The sequence below is a fragment of the Castor canadensis genome, chromosome 1 (assembly GCF_047511655.1).
Source record: "Castor canadensis chromosome 1, mCasCan1.hap1v2, whole genome shotgun sequence".
Classification (NCBI taxonomy): domain Eukaryota; kingdom Metazoa; phylum Chordata; class Mammalia; order Rodentia; family Castoridae; genus Castor; species Castor canadensis.
In genome coordinates, this window is record NC_133386.1 from 45563257 (window position 1) to 45590593 (window position 27337).

Sequence of the window (27337 nt, forward strand, 5' to 3'; positions counted from 1 at the left end):
AAAAAAAAAAAATGGGGGAATGATAGAACAATAATGTTGCCATTTATAAATCAGTGGCCATTTTATCCTCAGCCCTCACTTGAGAAACTCCCAAGGACAGCCCTGCCCTTAACAGAAATTCCGACCCTCTAAACAGCCCCACCGCACTAACTTCCTTAACCTTCCTCTTGTATAAAACCCACACAAGGCCCAGATTCATGGCTGCACCATCTTTTCCCCGGCCAGCCTGGCAGTTTGGGCCCGCCATTAAACTTTGCTCTATGGACGTGAGACTTTTCTCATGGGCTTTCTTTGTGAGTGGTGTTTTTCCTAACAATAGGATTACGCTCCCAATGGCCCAGTAAGCAAGGCCCCAATAAAAGTCGGGGGTTCTCTGATTGGGCATAGTTTATTACAATTAGTATCCACATGTAAACTCCACAAATTAAATGGTCTTCTGTAACCACCGCAGATAGTCTGCCATGACCTTCCAGCACCCTCACTATTTTAACATATATACATTTCACAGAAAGCGATATCCACACAAATAGGGTTCTAATACATTTTTTAGGGAAAGGATTTTTTTTTTTTGGTTCATATTTTCTATTAAAAAACAAAATATACACTTTCCTCTTTGGCAAAAGAGGTAAATCCCCAACAATTAATTCACAAAGCAAACTCAGAAAGCAACCATTGAACTTGAGGTACAACTGAAGTCTGGGTTACATACTCAGGAGAAAATAGTTTTTCACAAAATCAGTTCAGCTCCCAACCATGTTAGTAGAAAAGCTCTGTTTAGACTTGGCCTTGATCACTTTCGTAGGAACACATTTCAAATAACATTTTTGTTCTCTAGGGCACAGTGGAAGTCACTAACACACGTTATTTCTGAGGAAAATTATGAAAAGCATAAGGCTTTTGTCCTCTGCAATAATTTTAATGAGGCACAGAAACATGTGAAGCCGTAATTTGGCTGTAGTTGCTGTGAACCTTCATTGCAAATTGTTGAAAGAACAGCTGGGAATTGCCTGTCTCAGTATTTTGGTGTTGGGGTTTGAAAAGGTAGATTTGCATATAAAGGCTGCATAATATTCGCCAGGCCTGAGGTGAGGAGACAGTAAAGTAGGAAGAAGGCCACTCTGTCAGGCCCAGATCAGCTAAAGCCTCTGCAGGCTACAGATCCTGGAGCCTTCTGAAGTGGATCTGCAGAGACAGGCAGCTGCTGAGGTGAAGTGTATTCCTTTTTAAATCTACAATCACCATTGCCAACCCCCCCCCCACCACGTGCTTTTCATACTTCAAGTAATTTCATTTCTTCCAGGAGAAGAATGCTAAAAAAAAAGCTTAGTTTTAGTTATCAAAGGAAAGGAAATGAGCCACAATAAAAGGTTGTTTTAAACAGACCTGCTGCTCACACAGTATCAACCACATTGAAAAAAAAAAAAAGACCACATATTACTGTATGTTTATGCAACAGTCTCATTTTCCACTTCACCTCTGTACAGAACTACAATCTGACAAAGCCAACTTAGGTTACTTTAATGCTTGTTAAATACGACTCTGTACAGATTGCACATTTTATACTAAAGCAGCTCAATATCACAGTTAGAGAAATGAAAATGCCTTCTGAATTTTTTCATTTTTATAGCCCAATAGAACCCAATGGGCTCTCAAGCTAAGGGTAAGAACAAAACCAACTGCCCAGTTTTGTAAACAGTATGAGAGGTTGTCTCTAGGATCCTATTAAATCACACACACGCATAGGTCTTCCAGTGACTTGTAACAGCCGCACGCTCAGCACCACAGCAGGTTTCTTTCACATTGTGTTCACAAAAGAGCAGTCATGGCCGTCTGGTTGAGCGGTGTGAAGCAGTTTCTGGGGGCTGAATAACCATCATTCATCCCAGGACGCATCTGAACCTTCTGAGAGGCAGGGTCTCCGCTCTCCGCAGTCAAGAAGCTGCTGGTCTTGGGCTTGTCATAGTCTCTGTCTGCAGGCTTGGGGCTTGGTGGCATCTGATAGTCCCCCCTGGGGGCCCCTGCGGCAGGGGAGAAGCCCCCGGAGGACAGGGAATGTTTGTGGGCGGGTGCGGGCCCCGCTCGGTGACCGGTCTGAGCAGCCGAGAACGAGTGGGCGCGCAGCAGGTGCCGCTCCACGATGGGCGTGGCGTACTCGGGCTCTGCGTGGGTCAAGGGGAGCGCGTACTCGTGACGGTCCGCGCGGTGGGGGCAGTCGTAGTGGCCGCCGACATCCGTGCTCGCCGCGTTCTCCCCGGCATCGCTATCCATGGGCCGGAAGGTGGAGCCCTTCCTGGTGACTGTCCCGGTGCCAATCATGAGAGGCTGCTGGTAATCTGAAACCAAAAGAAAACACGCATCATTTTTGCAGCACCACATCCAAATGCAAGCCAGCTAGCTGGTCGCTGGGGATACTCTTCTTTCCCCTCCACTGTTTTCCACCAAGCACCTAGAGTGTCCCAGGTTCTGTGGGAAACACGAGATGCAAGCCTGATGACACACATAGGGACTTATTAAAAAAAAAAAAAAAAAAGCATACTGGGACTTCAGGAACCCTCCAAGGGTCACAGGAACCTAGAGAAGAGAGTATGTTACACCCTATGGCAGGGGAAAGTGATTCATGAAGGAAGTGGCTTTAAAACTAGTCCTTGAGGTGCTAAAGTTTGGAGGTGGTGGTAACCCTGAGAAAAGAGAATTAAGGACATCCATGAAAGTAGTCTGATATGACCAGAGAATGAGAGACTATGGCACAGTTGTTTAATGGAAATAAAGACCAAAGCAATAGGTCTGAGTTTAGTGATGACCAGAATAATAAAAGAGCTCACATTTATTGAACCCTAAATCTGTGCCAGACACGATTCTAAGATAGTAAGATATGAATTAAATCTTTTAATAAAAATCCTATGAGATAGGACTATTACTCCAAGTCACAAATGGGAAAACAAAGCAGAGGAAGACTAAGGAACTCTTCCCAGACATATAGCTAGCAGGCAGTGGAGTCAGGACTCGAGCCCATATTTAAAGTGTGTGCTCTGTTAATGGTCATAGGACAAGGTGGTTGCCTTGCTAACAAAGTTTGGTTTAATTCTATAGAAACTAACAGACTGGCACAGTCTGAGATAACTCTGGAGGCAAAATGAAGAAGGAAAGTCAGGTAGTAAAATTGGCAAAGACAGATGACACACTGATGGCTTCTCAGGGACATTGAAGCCATTTGAAAACCTGCAGAGTCCCTTCATCTACCTCCTCCTCAAGGGCAGGGGGTGGTATTTAATTCATCTTTCTAGTCACTCTTTCCTGGAGCTTTAATCAAAATCTTGGTAACAAATACAAATTAAGGGCTTCATGAGACCAGCAGTTCTTCAGGCCACTGCCATGAATGCCATGTGTCCAGCAGGCCTGTAAGACTCAACCAAATGGAGCTGATGAATAATATGTCAGTGCCAGTTTGTAACTTTGTGCAGAAAAAAAAATTCTGCTTTATTAAAGGATTTTAGTCTTATTTTTCTCTTGTCCCTCCTCTCTCCACAAGCAGCACCTCTTATCTAATAGCATTGTCTCAGGGCTATGACACTTACCTGCCATATCACTGGTGACGAGATCTAACTTTTGTGTAATTTCCTTCTCATTGTCATAGCTGATAGTAAACTCTGCTGACTGATGCCTGGCAAAGGGATATTTAATCTGCTTCCAACAGTCTGTAATAAAGATAACATGAAGCAAACGAACATATCAGAATTCAATGCACATACTCCATGACGTGTTCCTTGATGGATCAGAGTCAAGCTGTCTCTTTACCGTTGATAGTGACAAATGCACAGCCATGGCTGTTTTAAATGTGTGCACCAAGAACCCCATGCTGAGGCCAATAACAACAATGGCAAACACTACCTTAAGTATGCTTTCCACTGGCTTTGTAAAACGTACTTACGTACCCATTCAGGTAGGAGAGTATCCCTCTATGAACCATTTGGGCATGTTTTTTCTTGTGGCCTAAAGATGCTGAGAGTACTGGAGTGCATTGGCTCAAGCAGTAGAGTGCCTGCTATGCAAGAGTGAAACCAGTCCCCCCCCCAAAAAAGATAGGGCTGATGCTGAACAAAAGTAACCATGAAAATTCTAAATTAAAATATAGAGACTACATGCAATAAATTCCCTTTTTTTAAGACTTGCAAACTTAAAGACTAGAGAGCTTACTTTTTCTTAAGCCATACAGTAGTTTCCCCTTATCTGTATGATTTTTCTTTGGCTGGACTGAGGTTTAAACGCAGGGCTTGGTGTTTACAAAGGAGATGCTCTACTGCTTGAGCCACACCTACAGTCTATTTTGTTATGGTTATTTTGGAGATGCAGTCTTGAGAACTACTTGCCCAGACTGGCCTCAAACCATGATTCTCTCTATCTCCCAAGTAGCCAGGATTACAGGTTCCTGGCGCCTGGCTCCCTTATCTGCAATTTTGCTTTCCAAAAAGTAAAATGGTCACAGTCAACCATAGCCCAAAAATCACAAACTGAAAATTCTAGAAATAAACAATTTGTAAGTTTTAAATTGCATACTAGGTTGAAAACATGAAATCCTGGACAGTCCTGCCTTGGATGTGATAAATCATCACCATCTAGCATGTCCACTCTGTATATGCTGCCCTATGAGTAGTCAATTCAGTGATCAAATCAGCTGATATCGTATCACAGTATTGTGCAACACTTCTTTTACTTAATAATGACCTCAAAGCACAAGGGTGGTAATAGTAGCAATTTTATTTCTGTATGTTATTATAATTGTTCTATTTTGTTATAGTTATTATTGTTAATCTCTTACTGTATCTAATGTATAAATTACACTTTATCTTGGGTATGCCCCTATAGGGAAAAACAGTATATATAGGGTTCGATATTATCCATGGTTTCAAGCATCTACTGGGGGTCATGGAACATATGCCCCACAGATAAAACAAAGAGAGACTGCTGTATAAGTATAGGTCACTAGATACTTAGGATGTTTTGTGATTTTTGTTTTTGCAGTGCTGGGAATCAAATTCAGCACCTCATAAATGCTAGGCAAGCAGTCTACCACTCAGCTACATTCCAAGCCTATTCATGCTTTCAATCAGATCTTGTCACTTCCTCAAATACACAATAAAACTGTAGATGAAGTTTTAACCGACCTGTTTTCTGAGCCTCCGCTGATACATATGGATTTCCTTTCTTCTTCCTCCTATCAATACAAAAAGTCCTACTGAATATTGTAAGTCAGCGTGCCTTTGTCTCCTTGTATAAACATGAATATTATAGTACTTACCTAATAGGGCTGTTGTGAGGATTAAATGACATAGCAGTTGCTATGTGCTTATAAAGTTATATGAAAATATAGGATTATAAATAAATTTATCTTATAAAGGTCACAATATTTTCTCTAGAAGAATGTATACTAATTAAAAAAAAATTTTTTTTTTGTGGTACTAGGGTTTGAACTCAAGGCCTCACGCTCACTAGGCAGGCACTCTACCACTTGAGCCATGTCTCTAGCCCTTTTTTAGTGTTGGGTATTTTTTGAGATAGGGTCTCTTGAACTATTTGTCCAGGCTGGCTTTGAACTTTGACCCTCCCAGTCTCAGCCTCCCAAGTAGCTAGGATTATAGGTGTGATCCACTGGTGCCTGGCTCTAATTTTATTTTACATACTAAAAACCAATGTATTATTATTCTATTTTCTCACTTGCCCATGCAATTAATAAAATCCTGAAGTAATTCCTCCTGATTACATGTGTCAGTTCAGCCCTATTTTCTATACTGAAGTCCAAATTGTGGTGTCTTTAAAAAACTAGAGATTTAATATCTTCGTTCACTTATGTTGGAAAATGATGCTTCTTTCAATTTGGACTAAGTTGTGAAGGTGTTTAAAAATGTAAAAAGAGAAAAACTTCAGAATGATTTTAATTTTTTTGTTTAAACACAAGTCCTAACATTTGTTATAATGAATACAGAGTCTGAGATCTGGAAAAGAGTCAGTGCTCACTGTGGTAAAATCCTTTATTTTATGTGTGAGAAATCTGTGGCTTGGGGAGATGGAGTGACTGGGCTGCCCAGAGACACAGATTGCACCAGGACTTGGGCCTCCGGACTCCTTTCAAATATGCTTTCCACTCTATGGAAAGGAGAGGGGAGACTTCAGAAGGAAGTCTCTGGATGTTGACTTCAACAGTCTCTACAAAACTTGTTTTTAAAATACAAATTCATGTTTTTATTCCAGAAGTGGTACTGAGAATAAATTCACATTTTATCTTGAAAGAAGATGCTTTTTGATACATGTGTACCTGAAGAGTAAACTTTTTGGGTTTATGATAGCTTACATAATTAGAGAAGAAATTAAAATATGTAAACTCACATACTTTCTAAAGGCTGCAAAGATCCCAATTCCAGCCAGAAGAAGCACAATGAGGAGCACCAATGGAACAGCCACAGTTGCAACATTTATTCCTGGAGACAGGGAAAGCCAATGAGTCACAGTATAAATGACTGCAAAGCAAAGTTCATGGCATAAAACTGAGCCTGGATTTGAGAAGTCTTCAACTGTTTAATATACAGGGGAAATGAATGAGCATTTACTGATACTAGAAAGCAAAAGGAAAGGACTCAGAATCCTGGCTAATTTTGGGAAAATAAATCACTGTCCCTCTCCTCCCCAAAAATGGCAGTTTCCAATGCTCCTCAGGGATTAACATTTACTCTGAGCTTATTGTTTGGTCTGTGTCAGACTACAAAAGTCAGAATCAAGGCGGCCAGTTTAAAGAGGGCCCACCCAGCCAGGAATTATTTAGACAGATAAAGAACTTAAATTCAGCGTGGAGCTCCTAGCTTGGCTTTAGAGTCCAGTTTCCCCAAATGGTGGGCGGGTTTGGACCTGAGCCATAACAGAGGTCTGGGGAGCTGTGGGATTCTAATTACCAGAACTCTGGAGTGGACTGAGAGGAAACGCAGCCTGATGACCTCAAATGGCATTTCCACTCTGCTTCACAAAACACCACACTTTCCTACCACCCTTTCTGCTTTAGGAAAGGAGATTACTCTAACAGTCACTGAAGTGGGCCCCCGGGCTTGTGGGCTGCTCTTCACCTTGCTTTTTGAGATCTCTGGGAAGAAAATAAAGGGATGATCAGGAGTGGAAATGTGTAGTTCATGAATAGAAGGAAAAGAAACTTAGACGGATACAAAATGTGTATAAATAACAGCAGTGTTATTTATAAGAGTGAAAGTCTGGGTAGAAATTGGACAACTTAAATTCTAACAGGAGGGGAATGGCTGACTAAAAAATGTTATATCCATATGAAAATAATGCTATAAAGATATTGATCTCATAATATGTTAAATAAAAAACACGTTACAGAACAGGTCATATACTATGCTACTACTTACGTCTTAAAGTTAGAAATACAAATATAGTTGACTAAATGCAGTAGGATATGGTGATCATCTATAGATGATTTTTGTTTCCTAATTTGTATTTTTCTAATCATAACATTATGTAAATTATTTTATATTCTGAAAAAAATAAATGTACTTTTAAAGTTCATTACCACTGAAGGAATAAACTAGCACTGAAGAGCTTCATTTTGTTTTTAAGACAGGGTCTCACTAGGTAGCCCAGACTGACCTAGAAGCTTGTTTGAGATCTTCCTGCCTCTGCCTCCAGGTGCCACCATACCCAGCTCATTACTAATGAAGAATTTTAGACAACCAAATTCTTGAAGAAAACTTGATCCTTACCGTTGGAGGTAAACAGAAAGCGCTTTTCTGACAGGGAGCCACTGAAACAAAAGACAGACACAGGAGTGAATGAGTCACTTTACTGGATCCCAGAGAACAAAACAGGGTGGTAGCATAGGGCTCAAGTGCCTCCCCACCTAGGCAGCCTCAGACTCCTCACAACACCCCTGCAAGGCCACTGATATTATTTTCATCAGGAGTTTTGAAAGATAAACAGGCTTCCTAAATTCATACAAGTGACAAAGACCAGGACTCTGCTCTATTTAATTATTTTACACTCGGAAAGAGTTGCTTACTATTCTGTTTGACTTTGAATTACATACTGTATGTAGAGGGAGAAAGAGACAGAGAGGGACAGAGCACACCAAAACATGAAATCCACAGAGAACCCGAAAGTAATCTGTTCAAGAAGGTAAGGACCTTCCTATCAAAAGCACTTTTGAGAAGTATCAGGTAGTAAAACTTCCTGGAATGGATTTTTTTTTTTCTTTCACATTCTTTATCTACTCTTACTCCAAGGCTCCACAAACTCTGGTATTCCACACAAAGGTTCTATTATAATGTCTGTACTGAATAAACTGCAGTGGTCAGTCATTTCTCATAGGAGGAAACTCAGACCCACATGGGTTATGAGACTTGCCTAAGTTCACAGACAGGGACAAAGACCCTTAAAGAAAGGTGCACAGTGTTGGGAAAAATTTAGGATTTAGCTGTAGCTTCTCTTTGTCTAATTTTTCCATTTCCTCAAGTGTTCTGGCATGAAGTGTTATACTGAAAATGTGGGCCAAATAAGCCCAAACCATACTGCAGCAACCTTGAAAGCCTACTCTCACTCCCACTGCTGTGAAATACTAAAATGTTAACTTTTATTTTTTGTTGTTGACCAAACAGATGAAGTATGACTTTGGAGTACACTCAGAGAAGATACCAGAGAAGCTCTGCTTCTAACAGCTCTTTGTCTGGCTTTCCTCCATTATCACCTAGAATATGTTCTTCCATTTCATTCTTTTATACTAATCAAATGTGACCACTTGGAGAATGCTATAGGTATATAAGCCTCCTCTTTGAAAAATGAAAACACCAACGGGAGAACAGGGCTTTGAGGCATTTCCACTTAGGGTGAATGAATTCCATCAGATTACAGGAACAAGGAAGGAGCCTCCCAAAGGGCTACAGTGAAGAATAACCTGAGGCAAACACAAAGGAAGGCTTTTCCTTCTGGCATTAGGACTCATCCTCTGTATGAGGTCAGCCCCTCTTCCTGATTCCATTCTGGTCTCCTCAAGTCAAGGAAGTGGCCTGACCCCCGGATGAATCCCAGAAGTATGCTGGATATTTACTTTAGGGATCTTGTCTTCCTCAGCTGCAGTGCTTCCTTCTGTGTTTTTTCCTGAACACCAAACAACCATGTGTGGGAACATAAGTTCAATGACCGCACGTACAGTGGCTCCCAAACAGCAAACAACACAGATAAAAACAACGGGCTCCCTGAAGATTTGGGAATCTAAATGTGTGGAAGAGACTGTATTAACATACAGATGATTCTTTGCTTAGAGCAAAAGTCAGTGCCAAATTACAGAGCTAGGCAGAAGGGACCCACCAAAACAGAAACCAGACTATTTGCTCAAATAACTATATGCAATATATAGCAACACTTTTACTAATTCATTAATGATTTAAATTTATGTACTTTTGTCATAGAAATTTAATTTCAAGCTACATCAAAGTAATAAACATGCATTGAGTTCAGTCAATACAGAAGTAACTGAGGAATAAAGTACTACTTTTTTCAGTAATTTTGATAATTTTTCTTCAAAAGTAAAATAAAATCCAAGCAGTGTAAGTTAAACTTTGCTATCTTACTTTCTTACAAAAGAAGCATTCAGATATATAAAAATATAGGCAAGAGATCTGAAGCCAAAGGCCAATACTTCATTACTATTTGGAGAGGGCAACACCCAAGAAACCTAGGCCAGAGCCTGAAATAGCACCTAGTATCAATAGAAAAAAAAAAATCAAAAAACATAAAAAGAAATTCTCACATTTAAAGGCTTACATTACATGAGTGATAAGTTTCATTCTAAATCAGGCTGTAAATTTTAATGTTCCAAAGAGTTGAGGCAAATATATATATGTGAAAAATATATGTGGATATGTATATATGTAATTTTATTTGAATGAGGATTTTAGTTTCTAAAGGCATCCTGTTACTAAGCTGTTAGAACTTAAACTTCGGCACAAATCTAGAGATTTGATTTTCTTTTTTGAACTTTTAGATAGATAAAAAGAATACTTTGTGGCCTCTCATTGTTAAAAATCCTATCTAGGAGAGAAGGTAAATGGGAAGTCATGGTAGAGGAAGAACCCAAATATCATGAGATGTATGTAGTGTGCATCCTGTCCTTAGAAGATCAGTCTTTTGTCAATTACATATGGCATTACTTGCATTGCATATGAAAAAGTTAGGTTGGAACATCATCTGTAGTAAACCATCACCTCACTCTGAGCTGGGAACTTGCTAGTCAGAGGCTCTGCCTTTTCTCCTCAACTAGCCTACTGGTCATGAGCATGACACGTTTATGGTCACAATTGCTCTCTGACATTCATCCTAAGACTTTGACTCTACCCCAGTACACCTCCTAGGCTTTGTTCCTGCTTCTCATCATAACCCAAGGCTTGCTTCCTTCATGAAGGGGATTTAACCAACTTTTCCTCTAACTGCAGTTGCTACTCCCAAGCCCAAGCCTGGACCAACACCCCAATCAGAAATGGTTTTAGACTCAAAATTTACTTATAAATTCAAAAGTTGATCTTTTGGAACTTAGAATATATCTTCCTATAAAAACAACATTGTAACTTGTGGTCAGGATCTCTATTTGACCGATGACATTGCCAACCTATAATACATTTAGAAAAAGTAGAAGGAGAAAGAGAAAAAGTATTATATAACTTTCTTAAAAATCACATCAGAGCCACCATATATGTGCTGACTTGGGAACCGATCCACTACCCATAATGTGATTTTTACCAGATAAGATAGCACACAATCCACTGTAAGGATTCAACAGTAAAATATAATTTTTTTTTTTTTTTTTTTTTTGGTGGTACTGGGTTTGAACTTACGGCTTTGCACTTGTGAGGCAGGTGTTTACTGCCTTTTTGCTCTGGTTATTTTGGAGATAGGTTCTCACCTTTTGCCAAGGTCCACCTGGACCACAATCCTGTTTTATACTTCCCACCATCACTGGGATGACAGATGTATACTACCACATCCAGCTTTTTTCTGTTGGCATAGGGTCTCTCAAACTATTTTGCCAGGAGTAGGCTTGCCTGGAACTGTCCCTCCCTTTCTCAGCCTCCCACACAGCTTGCTACGACCAGCATACTCCACCAAACCCAATAATTGGTTGAATGAGCGTCTTGCAAACTTTTTGCCTGGGCTGGTCTTGAGCCACTATCTTCCTGATCTCAGCTTCCCAAGTAGCTATTACTACAGGCATGAGCCATCAGCATTTTTTTTTTTTTGAGGTGGGAGGGCAGTACTGGGCATTGAACTCTGGGCCTTGTGCTTACTATAAGTGCTCTGCCACATGAGCCACACTTCCAGCTAAAATATGACCTCATTCTTTCTGTTTGCAAGAGCAAAACAGTGGGACCAGAGAATATCGTCATACAGACTGTGAGTAGCAGAAGATACAGCTCCTGACTTATTTTTCCCACTTTTGGATCCCAAAATGACTGCAGCTTCCATTTTGTGCCTTATCTTGAGGTCCAAACCCATGTGGAAAGTTGTTCAAAAAACAGTCACCATAGTCAGAGAAAAAGGAGTGAGAGAGAAATCCAGTAGCTCAAGGAACATATCTTCCTCACTAGCTGTCCATCTGGAGGGGCCCTCCTTTTCGACCATTCCAAGCTGCCTATTGATATGTGTGGGCATACACACCACAGAGCAGCCTATATTCAGTTCTGCACAGATCTAGCTTCCAGGTGGAGGAAATCTGAAAGCATACAAAGCTTCAGTTGAACTGTTTAAAGCAACTGACATATATTTTTTGCTTATGAAGCAAAATGAGAAGCTAACAACATAAACAATAAAAGCCATCTTTTTCTATTTCCTTTTTAAAAAACATTTTATTACCCCTTACCCAAGAGACTGGCTAGTGCTGGGTGCTGGTGGCTCATGCCTGTAATCCTAGCTATTCAGAAGGCAGAGATCAGGAGGATTGTGGTTCAAAGCAGCCCGGGCAAGTAGTTCAACAGACTCTATCTCAAAAAAACCCATCACACACACACAAAAAAGGATGGCTTAAGTGGTAGAGTGCCTGTCTAGCAAGTATGAGACCATGAGTTCAAACCCCAGTGCCGTCAAAAAAAAAAAAAAAAAAAAAAAAGAGAAAGACTGTCTAGCATTCTGGGAATCTCAGTGGTTCTATAAGGGTTTATGTATTTTAGTTCCCTGTCCCCTTCAATATCTTAGGTAAAACTGGAGACAACCAGTAATTTATGGAAACCAAAAAAAAATAAGCCTTATTCTCTCCCAGCTCTGCCCTGGGGCTTCAGATGTGTGCCATTTTAATGTGCATGTCAGCATAACCAGTGAGCTTTTTTACTGCTACATTTATCTTCCACATAGAGACCAAAAATGCTGCTTAAGCACACACACATATATTTTCAAGCTGACAAACCTTGATATCACATCCCTACTGTTCTTTCAAAACTGTGACCTGATTAATTATGGTCTCAGGGCTATCTTCCTCTCAGAAAAAAAGGCAAAGTACTTACTGCCTGGAGAGCACACCATTGGCCAGAATTCCTTCATAATGACTTATTCCTTTGTGCTGAAGCACACTGATCCGGCCACCCTGTTCATCTGCAATTATTCCTGCATGAATGGCGGCTTTGCACAATAAAGAGGTCTGAAACAGAGCAACATCATCATTCAGAGCTTACTTAATAAACATTTAAGATATTGTGGTGATTTACAATAGCGGTTGCCTACCTCCACCTCATGAAAAAATGCCTCCCAGTAGTCATGCCCTGATGTAATCACCTTCACCTGCTCTCTAAACCGGGCCAGGGAGCTTGCTTTGTCCTGCTGCAGATAATGTGACCCCACCAACTACCACATGTGAGTGGAGCAGCTTTAGACTCTCCAGCTGCAGTTGATATGCCATATGACAGCAGCCACAGGAGCAATTCCAGGGTAGGGGAGCTGAAGAACCCACAGCCCAAACTGCTCACTCACAAATTCCTCAGCAAATGAAATGGCAGTTATTCCAAGCCACTAAGTTTTGGGGTGGCTTTAAGCAGAAAAAGATAATAGATCTTGTTTCTTAGACTTGGTTTACCAGATACATATATTGTTTAATGTTTGAAAGGGTGAACATCCCATACCATAGCTTCATTTGTTTATTCAGAGATTTACTGATAACAACTAGCCACAGAACACTAAAGGGAACAGAAAACTTAACGTGGGTGTTAGAGGACTGATGAGAAATCACAGTTCACAGCCTCATCGAATTTTCTGAATCCCACGAGAGAGATCAACAGCTTGTGCCTGCTGGGAAGCAGGCCTGTGCCTTGGAAGATTTAGCAGCTGCTGGCTGTTGACAAATCAAACAAGAACAACTGACTAGTTCCAATTAACACACAGTCATGGGGTTAGAATTTTCTCTGGTGGGAAGTGGGGCTGAAGGAACAACTAGAAGTTTTCCATGGGGTGCCCAGGCCATAGGCCCCTGAGTACAGACCTGGGGGGGTGGGGAAGGGTGATAAGGCAGACAGGCCAGGATTGTGGAATGAGAATATCATTCTAAATAAACTTCAGCTATGCCCCACTTCTGAGAACTAATGCCAAAAAAAAGAGCAGCTCATGAAATTGCGTCTCAGTCACTGAATTTAGGAGCTCCTCCTTGTGTTAATGACAGTGTTGTTTACGTTACTCATAATGGAAATGTTCCCTTAGATTTAAGTTAAAATATTAGAAGAATAGATGAGACAAATCATAGTTTGTAACTGCTGTTGTTGCAAAAAAATTGAGAACTTTTTAGAGACTTCATATTTCCTAAACTAAACTGGATTTGGCAAAGGACATCAGTTTTGTAGTACTTGCTATCATAGCCAAAAAAGAGGGAAGATTTCATAACAGAAAAGAAATTTTGAGAATGCCAAGACACAGATGCAGAGCCTACCCCTCCTGACTTTGGAAACAAAAAGAAGAGTTAGAACTAGAAAAAAAGTAATGCTCTTTAATAAAAATGAAGCTTGCATTTTTTAAAAAAAGTTTTCTGAATCTGCTTACATTCAAAAACTTGCTTAGCCAGGTTAGAGAGACTCTTGCCTATAATCCTTAGCTACTTGGGAGGCTGATAGCAGGAGGATCATGGTTAGAGGCCAGCCCCAGCAAATAGTTCGTGAGACCCCATTTCCAAAATAGCTAGAGAAAATGGACTGAAGGTATGACTCAAGCAGTACAATGCCTCCTTTGCAAGTTTGAAGACCTGAGTTAAAATCCCAGTCCCACCAAAAAAAAAAAAAATCCAAAAAAAAAACAAAACCGCACAACTTTCTTGGCTGGAGATGTCACTCAATTGCAGAGCACTTGCCTAGCTTACTCAAGGCCCTGGTTTGGATCCCCAGCGCTGTAAAACAAACAAGCAAGCAGGCAAGCAAGCAAACAAACAAAAAAACATTTTGTCACTGGTTTAGATTCTTGAGGTACAAAATGGGGGGAGGTACAAAATGGGGGAGCCAGTAGTTAAAAAAAATAGTGTTGAATTTAAATTCAGTAATTTAACTTGTCATCTGCTTCTGCATTAGATATGCAGAGGTAATTTTTCTGCTCTTGACTTGGTTTCCCTACACATCTGAACAATGACAATGATTTGTTACCTCATGATTCTAAATGGTATCCAGTGTATTTTTTGTTTTGTTTTATGGTTCTGAGAATCAAACTCATGGCCTCACACATGATAGGCTAGCACTTTATCATTCTGCTATAACCCTAGGCCTTCCAGTTTTCTTTTTGTACTGCCCATGAGAGCTATTGCCTTCACTCAGCTCCAGAATGGAAGCAAATTAGTATAGTTGTCTACTGGGCAGCCATTCTCCCTGTCCCTCGAGTATCTTTCTCAGAATTCTGGCTGGAGCTGGGTTAGTCTTCACCTAATAGCCCTATGTAGAGCTCTCACTGGACTTGGCATGTCCTATAGCCTGGCTTGGGTAGAAGAGAACAAGGTCACAGGTCAATGAACAACAGAACCTACCAGCATCACTGGCCACAGCACCCAGCATTGAAAAAATCCAATGGTATATACCATTTTATGGAATTTATTTAATTATAGCAACACTTTCCCATAATATTTAATGTAGGCCACATGATAACTCTCCAAGAGAAGAGTGAGCCACCAGGTCTGCCTAACATCATTATGATAAAATTACCAGCTTTTACCAGAACTATTTCCTTTTTAAAAAACACTCTCTCACCCATTCAACTTAAACAAAATTGTTGTTTACTTAAGGGTGGCTTTTTAGGTATTAATTTTAAAAGTTCACCTTCATTAAATCTGGTTTTTAGAAAATTGTCCTTTGAACAACAGAATAATTTATACTTTGATTTTCTACCCATTTTTGAAGTCTAAGTCTTAGTCAAGTATAAATGTAGGAGAACCACATTGCTGGCCTGTGTTAATTAGTGATTTACCTTAAACAAAATTCATTAACTCAAATGAAATCATTTAAGTGTAATGATTCTTCAGGAAAGGAAATGCAACAGGCCACCCAGGAGAACACCTGCATAGTGAAAGCAGTTGCAGACACAGCGTTAGCTACACTAAGTGTTTCTGAAGCTGCTAAACCACAAAAGATGGTCAAACAGATTAGCATGAGACTCAACGAAAACAATTTCCCAAGTGATTATCAAATCACCCCAGAATTGGGGGATGTTAAAAAATCTTCCTTAAAGAAAAAAAATCACCTTGTTCTGAAAAGTATTGACAATGCATTAAGAGTAAATTTAACATAAAAGTAAACATTTTATATTACAGTTAATAAAACATGAGTCAAAAGCAGTAAGATGGCTGGCAAAGTGGCTCAAGTGGTAGAGCACATGACTAGCAAGCATGAATCCCTGAGTTCAATTCCCAGTACTGCCAAAAAATAACCCCCAAAACCAGTAAGATGGATAGAATAAAGCAGATGCTTAAAAATGTTGGTAGAATGATGGTAAAATGTTAAATCATAAAATGATATATTCCACCTTCTATCATATGAATTGTTCCTACGTGCTATAGTCTTCATAATTATCATATTAGTAATACTTTCTTTAGGAAAATAGTATGCACTTATTATAGAAATGTTGGGAAATATGAAAATAAGTAAGATCACTCAGAGATACTCACCATTACACTGTATCTTCCTATGGCTTTTTATGTGCACAAAAGATCTAGTTTCTCCCCTTCTTGACCTAAACCAGGAGTACTATCTTTCTTTATTTTACAGTACTTGAAGATTTTTGAGAAAAGAGCATTAGTGAAATGAATTAAGCGATGTGTTCCACTTAAGAGCAGATGGCTTCAGATCAATAGGCTGAGAAGAAGGTGCCAAGACAAAAACTGTTCTGGAAGTAAGGGGGCAGATCTTCAAGAGAAGTCTATACTCCTTTGCTGGCAGTGGAAGCAGACTGCAGTGCAGAAGCCTGAATTAATTAGTCAAGGAGATAAACTCAGAATCTTAGTGATTCAAAAGGCCTTTGAATGTTTCCCATTCACTGCTCTGGACAGATCACCACATCTCCATCCCACGGAACCCTTCCTACACACCAGCAAATGATTTTAACATCTATACTGTTTCTCCAAGCATCCTCATCCCATTTTGCACTGCTCAATTATTCCATATATGCAGCTGAAATTGGCCTCCCTATCACTTTTATCCACTGACCCTAGTTCTGCCTTTTGGAGCCACCCAGAATGAACCAATGCCTTTTCTACAATAGACAACATATTCTCTCCTGAGACAGAGCATCTGCTATGTTAATGGCTCCTCTGGTAATTAGCTTTATAGATTCTGTCATCCTGACCTATAAGATATGCTTTGGTTTTGCAAAGACCCTTCCAGAAAAGATGAGGTTACAAGTGAAGATATTTCCCAAGATGAAGGTGCCATAGAACAGACTCTAGGACAAGCCCCATGATCCTTGCCTCCTGGTATTCACTTTTGTAGAATTCATCCAATAAGGACAGTGTTGTGACTTTCTTCTAACTGGCAGAATATGGCAAAAGAGGTAGGATACTATTTCCATGAGATAATTACATAAGGTTGCATTGTGTCTTACTAGGACACACCTTTGCTAGATAACTCATTTGTACTAGCTTTGAGGAAACAAGTGGCCATGTGGGGAAGGCCCAGTTGACAGAGAACTAAGTGCATCTCCAGTCAAAATCCAGGAAGAAACTGAGGCTTTCAGTTCAATGACCCTCAAGTAACCAAACACTGCCAATACTCTATGAGTTTAGAAACATATCTGTCTGTAGCAGAGCCTCTAAGGAGACTGTAGCCCCAGCTGACAGGTTGGTTGCACCCTTATGAAAACCTGAAATGAGAACCCAGCAAAGGCATGCCCAGACTCCTAATCCACAGAAAACGAGATATAAGGAAGCTATCCCTGTCAAAAGGCAGCAAGATAAACATCTACAGGAAGAAAAACTGTGCAATTTCCTATTGTACCTAATTCTTATGTTTCCTGCACATGAAAATAATTAATAAAAACTTTCTAATGTTAGGAAGGAAAAACTACACCTAAATATTTTATTTCTCTTAGTTAAATTCCTGGAGTCATTTTATAGCTTGTGCCAAGTAAATCTTCAGACTAAAGTAGTATAAATCATTTGAAGATTCAAATAATTTATTGAGTTACTAGGGGTTGAACTCAGGGTCTTGTGCTTACTAGGCAGGTGCTCTAACATTTGAGTCACTCTGTCAGTCCTCAAATAATTTATAGGTCAAATAAATATCTGTGTCAAACTTCTCAATAGGACTGAAGGTGTGACTCAAGTGTTAGATCACCTGCTTAGGAAATGTGAGGCCCTGATTTTGAATCCCAGTGTCTTAAAAAAAAAAAAAAGGCTATTTTTTTCCCTGCATGAAGACACAAATCAATAACATTTTTCTCATCGCTTGTGAGACCGCTCTCTTCTCTCTCTCTCTTTGCTTCCCAACCGCTAGGGGAGAGCAGCTTGCTCTACCACATGGTCCTCCATGATGCACTGCTTTACCATAAGCCCAAAAGCAGCAGGGCAAAGTGACCAAGGACTGAAACCTCCAAAATTTTGAGACAGTACTAGAGGTGTGGCTCAAGCAACACAGTGCCTGCTTTGCACTCAGTGTAGAGCCCTGAGATAAAACCTCAGTCCCACTGGAAAAATAAACCTATAAATCAATAAATAAAACTTTGAGACAAATAAACCTTGTCTTCTTTTAAGTAGATCTATCTCAGGTATTTGTTATAGGTAACAGAATGCTGACCAACACTATGGAAGAATACTCAGGTGTTCAAAAAGGTTTTGTTTTCATTGCATTTGTATACACTTAACTAGAAATGCTGGGAAGAAGAAAAAATGCTTAGATAACCTTGGTTTTATGCTTCTTATTTCATCTCATTGTCTCAGAAAAGAGAATAGCTCATTTGCAAAGTTTTATATCTCATTTCACTTTACTTTGTGAAGACTTTAGGGAAAGCAACCAACTCTTACTCCTTAATTTCCTTCCTGCCATTATCTTCAATTACTTACATCTCTATAGCCATGTACCATATTCCCAGAAATATCTCCTGCTATGTCTCTGCAACCAGCTGGGCAGAATATGCTGGAAAAAGAAAAATAAAGCATTTTTAAAATTAAATTTTATTGTAACAAAATATTAAACTATACTTAAATTTAAAAAGTTGTTACTCTTCTCCATAGAACATGAGGGAATATCTTGCTTTCACAAACCCAATTTGTGAAAACACAGATTGAGCTAAACTGTTAATCTGGAGGCAAGTTTTACACAATTATTTGCTTCATTTTTTTTGTATAGACTCTATTTGAAAATGAGCTTCCCTAATACACTTTGGTTCTAAGATGTCTAAGAAATAGTTTTAAGGTAAAAGGAAAGTTTCATTTATATAATATGATTTCATTTTTATAAAAATAAATGTAACAATTTACTTTTTTATAGCTTAAAAAGAATGACAAAAAAAGAGTATTTCTAAACGGGGTGAGGTGGTACACACCTATAAATCCTAGTACTTGGGAAGCTGAGTGAGGCAAGAAGATCAAGCGTTCCAGGCCAGTCTGGGCTATATAGTAACACCCTATTTCAAACAAAAGAAAGAGCAGGATTCTGAGGAACTTTTGCTTTCTGTGTTACATATTCTATATCTCCATTACCTATACTAGCACTGTTTGACCAAAATATAATGGTTACTACATGCAAATTTAAATATTCTAGTAGCCACATTAAAAAAGTAAAAAGGAACAGGAAAAATTAATGATATGTTGTATTTAACCCAATAGATCCAAATTCTAATAATTTCTACATGTAAATAAACAAGAAATTATCAATGATGTTTCTTTCTTTCTCTCTTTCTATTTCTTTCATTTCATTGGAGACATTGTAGTCTCCAATGTCTGGAATGTATTTTATATCTACAACACATCTAAAATTGCATTTGCCAAAATTTATGTGCTTAATAGTTGTAAGTCTCCAGTAGTTTCTGTACTGGACTGCACTAGTCTATATAAATTATAAATTAGGTTTCAATTTACTTAACAGTCATCTTTCAAGAACCTTTTGAGAAACATGTCACAGAATGTAGTGTGCTGGAGGATCTTGGTGCTAGGGGTAGGGTGACCAGGCTCTGGCACAACCTAACTGGCTGTGTAACCCTGAATATTACATACAATCCCTCTTGCACTCAGTGTTTTCATCTCTGATTCCTCCAAGTGTCAACATATCAATAAGGTATAAGGGCCACCTATTTACATCTATGAAAAACACACAAAAGAAATCCAAAGTACTGTAAGAAAATGGATAGCTCTGAAGATGAATACTATGTGCCTTTGTTTCTAAATATATCACTGTATAATATTAACATGGTTTATCTAAAATGAGTGTACCAGTCCAAGCACATTCCACAATAGCAGTTGTTTTAAATTATATTTCCTTTCAGTATCCTCTTGCTGACTTAGCAAATTATACTGTAATAAGTATTTCACAATTCTTTCCCTACCTTTTGGAATCCCAGCATTACAACAGTAATCAAGGAATTAACAAACAAAAATAATGGGGAATCCTACTGCAGACTCACAATTCTTCAGAGACAATTCCCTTAGAACCTCAGAATTCAGAATGTTCTGAATTTCAGACAGGTAAAATGGTACCAATGATGTATATAAGACTATATGTAATATATATAAATCTGCATACATTAATGAAAAACAGTAATAGTTCTATGTCAAATGCATAAATACTAGTCACATTAGACCAAAAAGTTCTATGTTAATCTAGTACAATTTTGTTGTCAATAGAATTTAAGGTCACATTATTCAGGTATTGCTACTAAACGAGTAACAAAGGCTTTCAAAGCTTTCTGTATTCCAGAAGTGGATGAGGAACTGTGGACTATACCAATGACCACACCCTATCTTTAAACACTACAAAATGAATGGGCTACAGCTGAGGTGATCTGGCACCTTAATGACACCTTGTATGCTTGAATATATTCCTTTTATTTTTTTGGCAGGACAGAAAATGAATATTAATGCCTGGAGGCCCTTTCACCACTGGATTGTACAAGTATGGCTGGTAAAACCTTAAAGAATGCTGACTTATATGTGGGATGAACAGTAATTTTATTAGGCAACATTTAATTATTACTCATTTTCACTTTCCATTTATCTCTAGTAGACCTAATATTAAAATTAACACTGGAAGTTGATTCTGCACCAAAAATAATCATATTAAGAATGTCCAAATATCTGAGCTAGTTAGGACCACGGTCTCTTTAAACTTGACTCCCTGGGTACACTTAGTAGGTATGCAGCCCTTGGTAAGTGACTTCATTAATTTGTGCATCTGTTTTCAGGTTATACAGAACCTGCCTTGTAGGCATGCTGAAGTATTCACAGGAGCTACTAAATGCTAATGCAGAGAGTTGTACCTGTCACTAAGAAACAGTGGTTCTCAACTGGGGTGATTGCCTACTGGAAGACATTGGGACGTCTGGAAACATTCTTGGTTATTACAACGAGGGTAGATCAGGGAAGCCAGGGAAGCATCCAACAATGCTCAGGATAGTCCTATACAATAAAGAATTACCCAACCTAAAGTACCATAGCACTAAGAACCGGTAACCCTGCTCTAGACTACTTTACTTTCTAGATAAGGAAATGTACATCAAAGAGACTAAGGAGATTTTTCAGTTAAACTGGAATGACAGTAACACTGGGATGACAATTTTCATTTCCTTATTCTCAGAAGGCCCTTCCCCTTCCCTTGCTTTTCTTTTTTTTTTGGTGATACTGGGATTTGAACTCAGGGCTTTCACACTTGCTAGGCAGGTGCGCTACTACTTGAGCCATTCTGCCAGACCTATTATTGTGTTGAGTATTTTTGAAATAGGGTTTCACAACTATTTGCCCAGATTGGCTCTGAACCGGAATCCTCCTGATCTCTGCCTCCCAAATAAGTAGGATTATAGGTGTAAACCATTGGTGCCTGGCTTCAGTAGGTTTTTATTTAGCGTGAAAGACAAAATGAACCCCTTGTTACCATCCCACCATGAAAGAATTACAAAAGTCTTCCCCAAATATTGGCCAGGAAAAAAGTATACTCTATACACAATTATTTCTTATTGATAATACGGTGTAATTCAGGGGTCAGCAAATTATAGCCTATAGGCCAAATCAAATCTGCTGTTTGTTTTTGTAAATAAAGTTCTACTGTAACACAGCCACACTTGCTTAGGTTCACATTACTAATGTTTGCTTTTTTATTACAACAGCAACAGAGATTGTATGAATCAATGCAATAGAGACTTTTGGCTTGCAAAACCTGAACTATTTACTATCTGGCCCTTGACAAAAGTTTGCTGACCTCTGGTATAGGAAGCCATTTCAAATACTCCTCATCAGTTTCAACATGAGAACTTTAAAAACAACTTAAGTACAAATATGGAGCTTCATCTCATTTCATGTTAAGGAAAACAAAACATTTAGCAACATAACTGAAGGACAGTCAGGACACCTATATTTACCTGTATTTTGTCTTCGAATAATGACTACCTCGTTCCAAACAGGTTATTAAATCTGTCACAAATAAAGATAATTGCAATTAGCAGATTGAGTGAGGATTGGGGCACCCATGCTTCAAAACTGTCCTTTTAAATAAAAGACAAATTTTAAAAGCATTTATTCATTAGCTAGTTATCTGAATTTTCCTGTTTGAAAATTAACAAAACCTGAGAACTCTGTCTCCAGTATCTAATCATTTCCTTTCTTTTCACTTTCCTATCACCAAGAATGGTTTTCCAGTGTTATCTTCAAGTAAAAGATACCAGATTCTATTTCCAACAGAAAAACCAATGCTCATTAGTTACTATCCACTACATACATACAAAGAGCATATGGCATATGGGTAACCTTTCAAGAGCCCAGATGGTCCATAGAGAAGGTTTCCAAGAACATGTTAATTCAACTTAGCCACTGGCATCCAGTGACACAGGACAAATATTTACCCAGAACACTACAGTATATCAGCCTTCATCATTTGGACCAAGCTCTTAAAAGAAGATGTTCTCTGGAGTAATTTACAAAACTGAACTAACACTCAGCAATGGGGAACCTAAGATGCTCTAAAGGTCAATGCATTTAGATAAATCTACTATAGTTCCCCAAATATTCCACTCTTGCTGTAATAACTCTTTCTCTTCATCAACCTTGTCAAGAACCTTAGGAAGCAACACAAAACGAACACTGGTCATACTAGCTAATCAGACCTGAATGACACATCCCTTTCTCTGACTATTTTCACCAGAGGAGAAATTTGGACACCTCTGTGACCCTAGACAGATATGGACTGGGCTTCATGGTAATGACTCTGGAGTACAGAGGCCAGGACAGCCCACTTTCCTCTCTCTTCAGTGTTCATGTTCCATTCCCTTCTTTCCCACTCAAGTTTTGGTACCATGTGATAGAAACCTCCTCATACTGGTATGAGTATCTCCCACACTGAATATGTGCATGGATATGTGTTAAGGATGGAGATGGGAGGTCACTCGTTAAAATGTTTGCTCCCTGAGCAAGGAATTAGGCAGGAGGAAGGCTCCAGAGACCAACCAGGCCTTAGAAGGGATCAGGAGGATAGCCCCAAAGATGCACTATTCCAGGCTTGTAGGTAAAAAGAGATTCACCCTATCCCACATGGTCAGCTAATCTATCTACATTTGCTATGAAATGATTCTGTTCAGGCCCAACTATTACAAAGAAACTGTTTCTCTCTCCCCTACATCTTAACTTTACATCTAAGATCACAATTCTGTCCAGAGAAGGTGATAAGTAGCAACAAGAATTCTTAGGCAGATCCATGATGTTGGTTGTTTTGCTCTACCTGGATAGTCACTGCTGGCATAGGTCAGCAAAAAACCCCGACCAGAAATGTGGGATCCACTCGCAAAGCGGACAGTTACTTCATTTGTGTTCAGCCAGAGTTTTTCGGGAACAGTCATACTTCCACAGTATGGACCTACAAACAAAGCACACTTATGGCACATTTCAAAATTTACACCAGCACAAAGAACTGCTATATGGCATTTTTCTCCCTTACAGGTTAAATTTCAATATAACGCATATGTAATATTCTCATCCTCACCTATCTAGATTGCTGCTTGACACTGAGACTGGTAACTCGTAACTGATCAGAGAACTTGATTAGACTGGGAAGCCAGGTGAGGAAAGTGGCTTACCCTAGACAAACAATAGGTTGGAGCCAGTTAATTACCAACAACCTAATGAACAGGATTTGATCTTGGAAAAAGAAAGCTAAAAAGCAAAGGTCAAATACATTAGGCAATAAAGAAAAATTTGCCGCAAAAAAGATACGCTAGAGTCCTCCTAAATTTTCTCTAAGATACTCGAATTCCAAGGAGGTTCGAGAATGAAAAGATTATTCCATGCCTAGTAAAATCTTGCCCATGTCTTTGTATTAACTTCTGCTTAACCTATAACCCTACATAATGTATTTTGGTGTGTAAAATGAGGTTTATACAAAAGTAGAATAATTTCTAAAGCCTTCTGCAATGTATAGTATAAATTATGCAGGCAAGAATATAACATTGTTGCCCAGCTTGGTGGCTCATGTCTGTAATTCCAGCTGTTCAGAAGGCAGAGATCGGAAGAATTGGGGTCTGGGATCTGCCAAGGGAAAAAGCTAGGGAGACCCCATCTCAATCAATAAGCTGAGCATGGTGGTAAAAGACTGTGGTCCCAGCTATGTGGGAGGCCCCTAGGTAAGATGACTGTGGTCTGAGGTTGGCTGGCATCTGGGAAAAAAGTGAGAGCCTAGCTAAAAACTAACCAAAGCAAAAAGGACTGAGGGGTATGACAGAGTCTTTGCCTTGCAAGCAGAGGCTTTGAGTTCAAATGTCAGTACTGCCCCCCTCAAAAGGATAACATTGTTTCTAAAGGAAATTGCTTAAAAAAACAATAGAAATCACAATAAACTTCAAAGGGAAATATTAGATTTGGAGCATACAAGAAAAAGAAAACCCCTTCCTAAGACTACTTAAGTAAAGGTCTAGTTTGTAAATTGTCATCTTGAAAGTCATGCATGAGCCAGGCACCAGTGTGGCTCACGCCCGTATTCCTAGCTTCTCAGGAAGCAGAGAACAAGCACTTTAAGGTTCTAAACCAGCCAGGGCAAATGGTTCACAAGACCTCATCTTGAAAATATCCAATACAAAAAAGGGCTGGTGGAATGGCCCAAGTGGTAGAGTACCTGCCTAGCCAGTGTTGAGATCCTGAGTTCAAACCCTAGTACCGCAGAAAAAATAAAAAGTCATGCATGTAAATAATCTCTATGAAATTGGAATTACTAAGAAAATTTGAAGAGATGTATTTTTTGGCTGGCGGGGTAGATCAAGTCCTAGAGTGTTGGCCTGATGGGCGGGAGGTATGGAGTTCGAAGAGAGGTATTTTTCATCAACTTCTCTCAGAATAGTAAGGACACAGTCAATAACAAAAACATGAATCACGTTAAGGAAAGAGGGGAAGAAGGAGAAAAGACCACTCCAACTCAGTATGAATTAAATGTGGTTACACTAACCAAAACCAACAGAGTGAGAAGCTGTTCAGTATTCAGAAATTATGAACCCAGCTAAGACTACTCTCCTGGCATGAAGAATGTGATCTTTCTCCTGTCCTGTCCAGGATTCATATTCTGAAGATACGACAGAATAAGAATGCTGAATGCTTACCCTCACATGCCACATCTGTTTTTCCCTATTATTAAGTTCTAGTGAAATCTAAACAAAAAGCTACCACTTTCCTCTTTAGAAATCCTCATTGTATATATATGTTACTTGCATGAGCTAATATTTGCAAATTACTTAGAAGAATACATGTGGTGCATACTGGGAGCTATAGAAGTGCTTGTTAAATAAATAAACTAATAAATCTTAAACCAATACATAATGTCTGTTTTCTCTCTAAACTGTGTTCCATGGGACCGGAAGTTTCATAACCATCCTTTCCTCTCTAGCAGATTACATAGTACCTTGCAAATACTATGCAGCCTGCCTCTCAAATATTGTTTGAATTGAAATATTTCCTATTTGCAACAATTTATAAAAGATAAACCCAAATAAGAGTACACAAAATATTTAAAATTTTGTCACTTGGAAATATCATGGAGAAGTCAAGAAGCAAAATATGGAGGAAAAAAATTAGTAAAATGGATATGTAGTTTTACAAATTTAATGCTGCTTATAAGTGTTATAGATAAGCAGTTCAGACTGCGTTTTTTAAAACATAATGAAGCAGAATGATATGTATTTTTTACAAAATTAAAGTGAGTCAGATTGGTGTGCTCAACCTCTTAAACTTAATTCTGTTTCCTATACATACATTAGAAATGCCTTTGTTCTCTGCAAAATAAGACAGGGGAAAATACTTGCTGTAAAAACCAAAGGATAAAAATGAAATAACTAGGCCCTTGTTGCTATTCATAAACTGGAATATTTTTTCCCCCCACAATTACCCACTTTTATATTTGCCCACTTACTCCTCTCCAAATTGATTTTATATTAATCTCTGTCTAACTTCCTATAGCATTCCAATGAGTTCTGATAAAAAATGAAGTAAGCATGTCTAAATTGATAATAAGATTTTTTTTGGCAATATTCGGGTTTGAACTCAGGGCCTCACGCTTGCTAGGCAGATGCTTTACCACTTGGGTCACTCCACCAGCCCTTTTATTGTGTTGGGTATTTTAGAGATAGGGTCTCGAGAACTATTTGCCCCATCTGGCCTAGAACCTCAGTCCTCCTGATCTCTATCTCCTGAGTAGCTATAATTATAGGTGTGAGCCACCAGCGCCTGGCACCAATGAGAATTTATTTGAATTTTTTTTTTTTAAGGTTTTATGGAAGAGCTGGAAGAAACGGTTGCAAAATTTTATGTATTTTATACAAATAGATAAAAGTACATATCACCACACTAAATTGCACAATATATATGATTCCCCAGACTCAAAACACATAAATTCAGTAAAACTCTAATTTGGTTTCATCTTGTTCCTGCCAAAGTTCAGACAGACATATAAATACTTCTGGAAGAAGTTCAAAGAAAAAAAAAAAGTTAAATACACTCTCCTTTAATTACCCTTATGCCCCAGACACCAGTCTGTCTCACATCTTTACCCATGTACAGCATAAATGAATCCTAGAGGGAATGGGGTATACCTTGTCTACTACATAAGTGGCACCATTAAAAGTTGTTTCCAAGGTTTCATTATAGTCACTACAGCAGGAAGGAGCCCTCCTCTGGGGTTGGGATAAGAGCTGAGCACTGGCTACAACGTTGCCTGGGGCAAAACACCCAAATTATCTCTGTCTCAAGACTTGACAGATGCAGATGCCTTTCCACAGATGAGAAGTTAATAACTATCTTCCTAGAGTTAAAAGGGGAAATAAATGAAAAGAGAAAAATGTAACTGGTAGTAAGGGAAAAATAGTTAATGGGAAACCATCGAATGACCATGTCTGTATTAAGCAGTGTTCTTAGTTTTCAGCCAAACTTCTTTGAGGATTTCTATAAAATCCTTTCTCTAGCCTACCCCACCAAAATGACACAGTCATGTACTGTTTGTACTGTAGTCAATGATGGACTGTGTATATTATTGGTGGTTTAATAGAATCAAAATTACAATGTCATAGTACAATGTCATTGCACTTGTGTTTGAGATGATGGTGGAGTGGACTTCCTACCCTGTCAGTTGTATGATAGTTCAGCAATATAATTATGTACAAGACAGTACTTAGTAAA

General features: G+C 38.9%; 1 protein-coding gene across 1 annotated transcript in view; it reads right to left on the reverse strand.

Moving 5' to 3' along the window:
- Positions 1 to 369: 369 nt before the first annotated feature.
- The window catches only part of Dcbld1 (discoidin, CUB and LCCL domain containing 1), a 62916-nt gene continuing 35948 nt past the window's right edge, over positions 370 to 27337 (reverse strand). Inside the window, exons 3-11 of the mRNA XM_074075731.1 lie at positions 23406 to 23540; positions 22054 to 22105; positions 18548 to 18620; positions 12543 to 12676; positions 7761 to 7801; positions 6386 to 6473; positions 5163 to 5212; positions 3576 to 3695; positions 370 to 2333 (exon numbers count right to left, since the gene is read on the reverse strand). Coding sequence (XP_073931832.1) covers positions 1807 to 2333; positions 3576 to 3695; positions 5163 to 5212; positions 6386 to 6473; positions 7761 to 7801; positions 12543 to 12676; positions 18548 to 18620; positions 22054 to 22105; positions 23406 to 23540 — 1220 coding nt within the window. The 3' untranslated portion in view covers positions 370 to 1806. The remainder of the gene's footprint in view (positions 2334 to 3575; positions 3696 to 5162; positions 5213 to 6385; positions 6474 to 7760; positions 7802 to 12542; positions 12677 to 18547; positions 18621 to 22053; positions 22106 to 23405; positions 23541 to 27337) is intronic.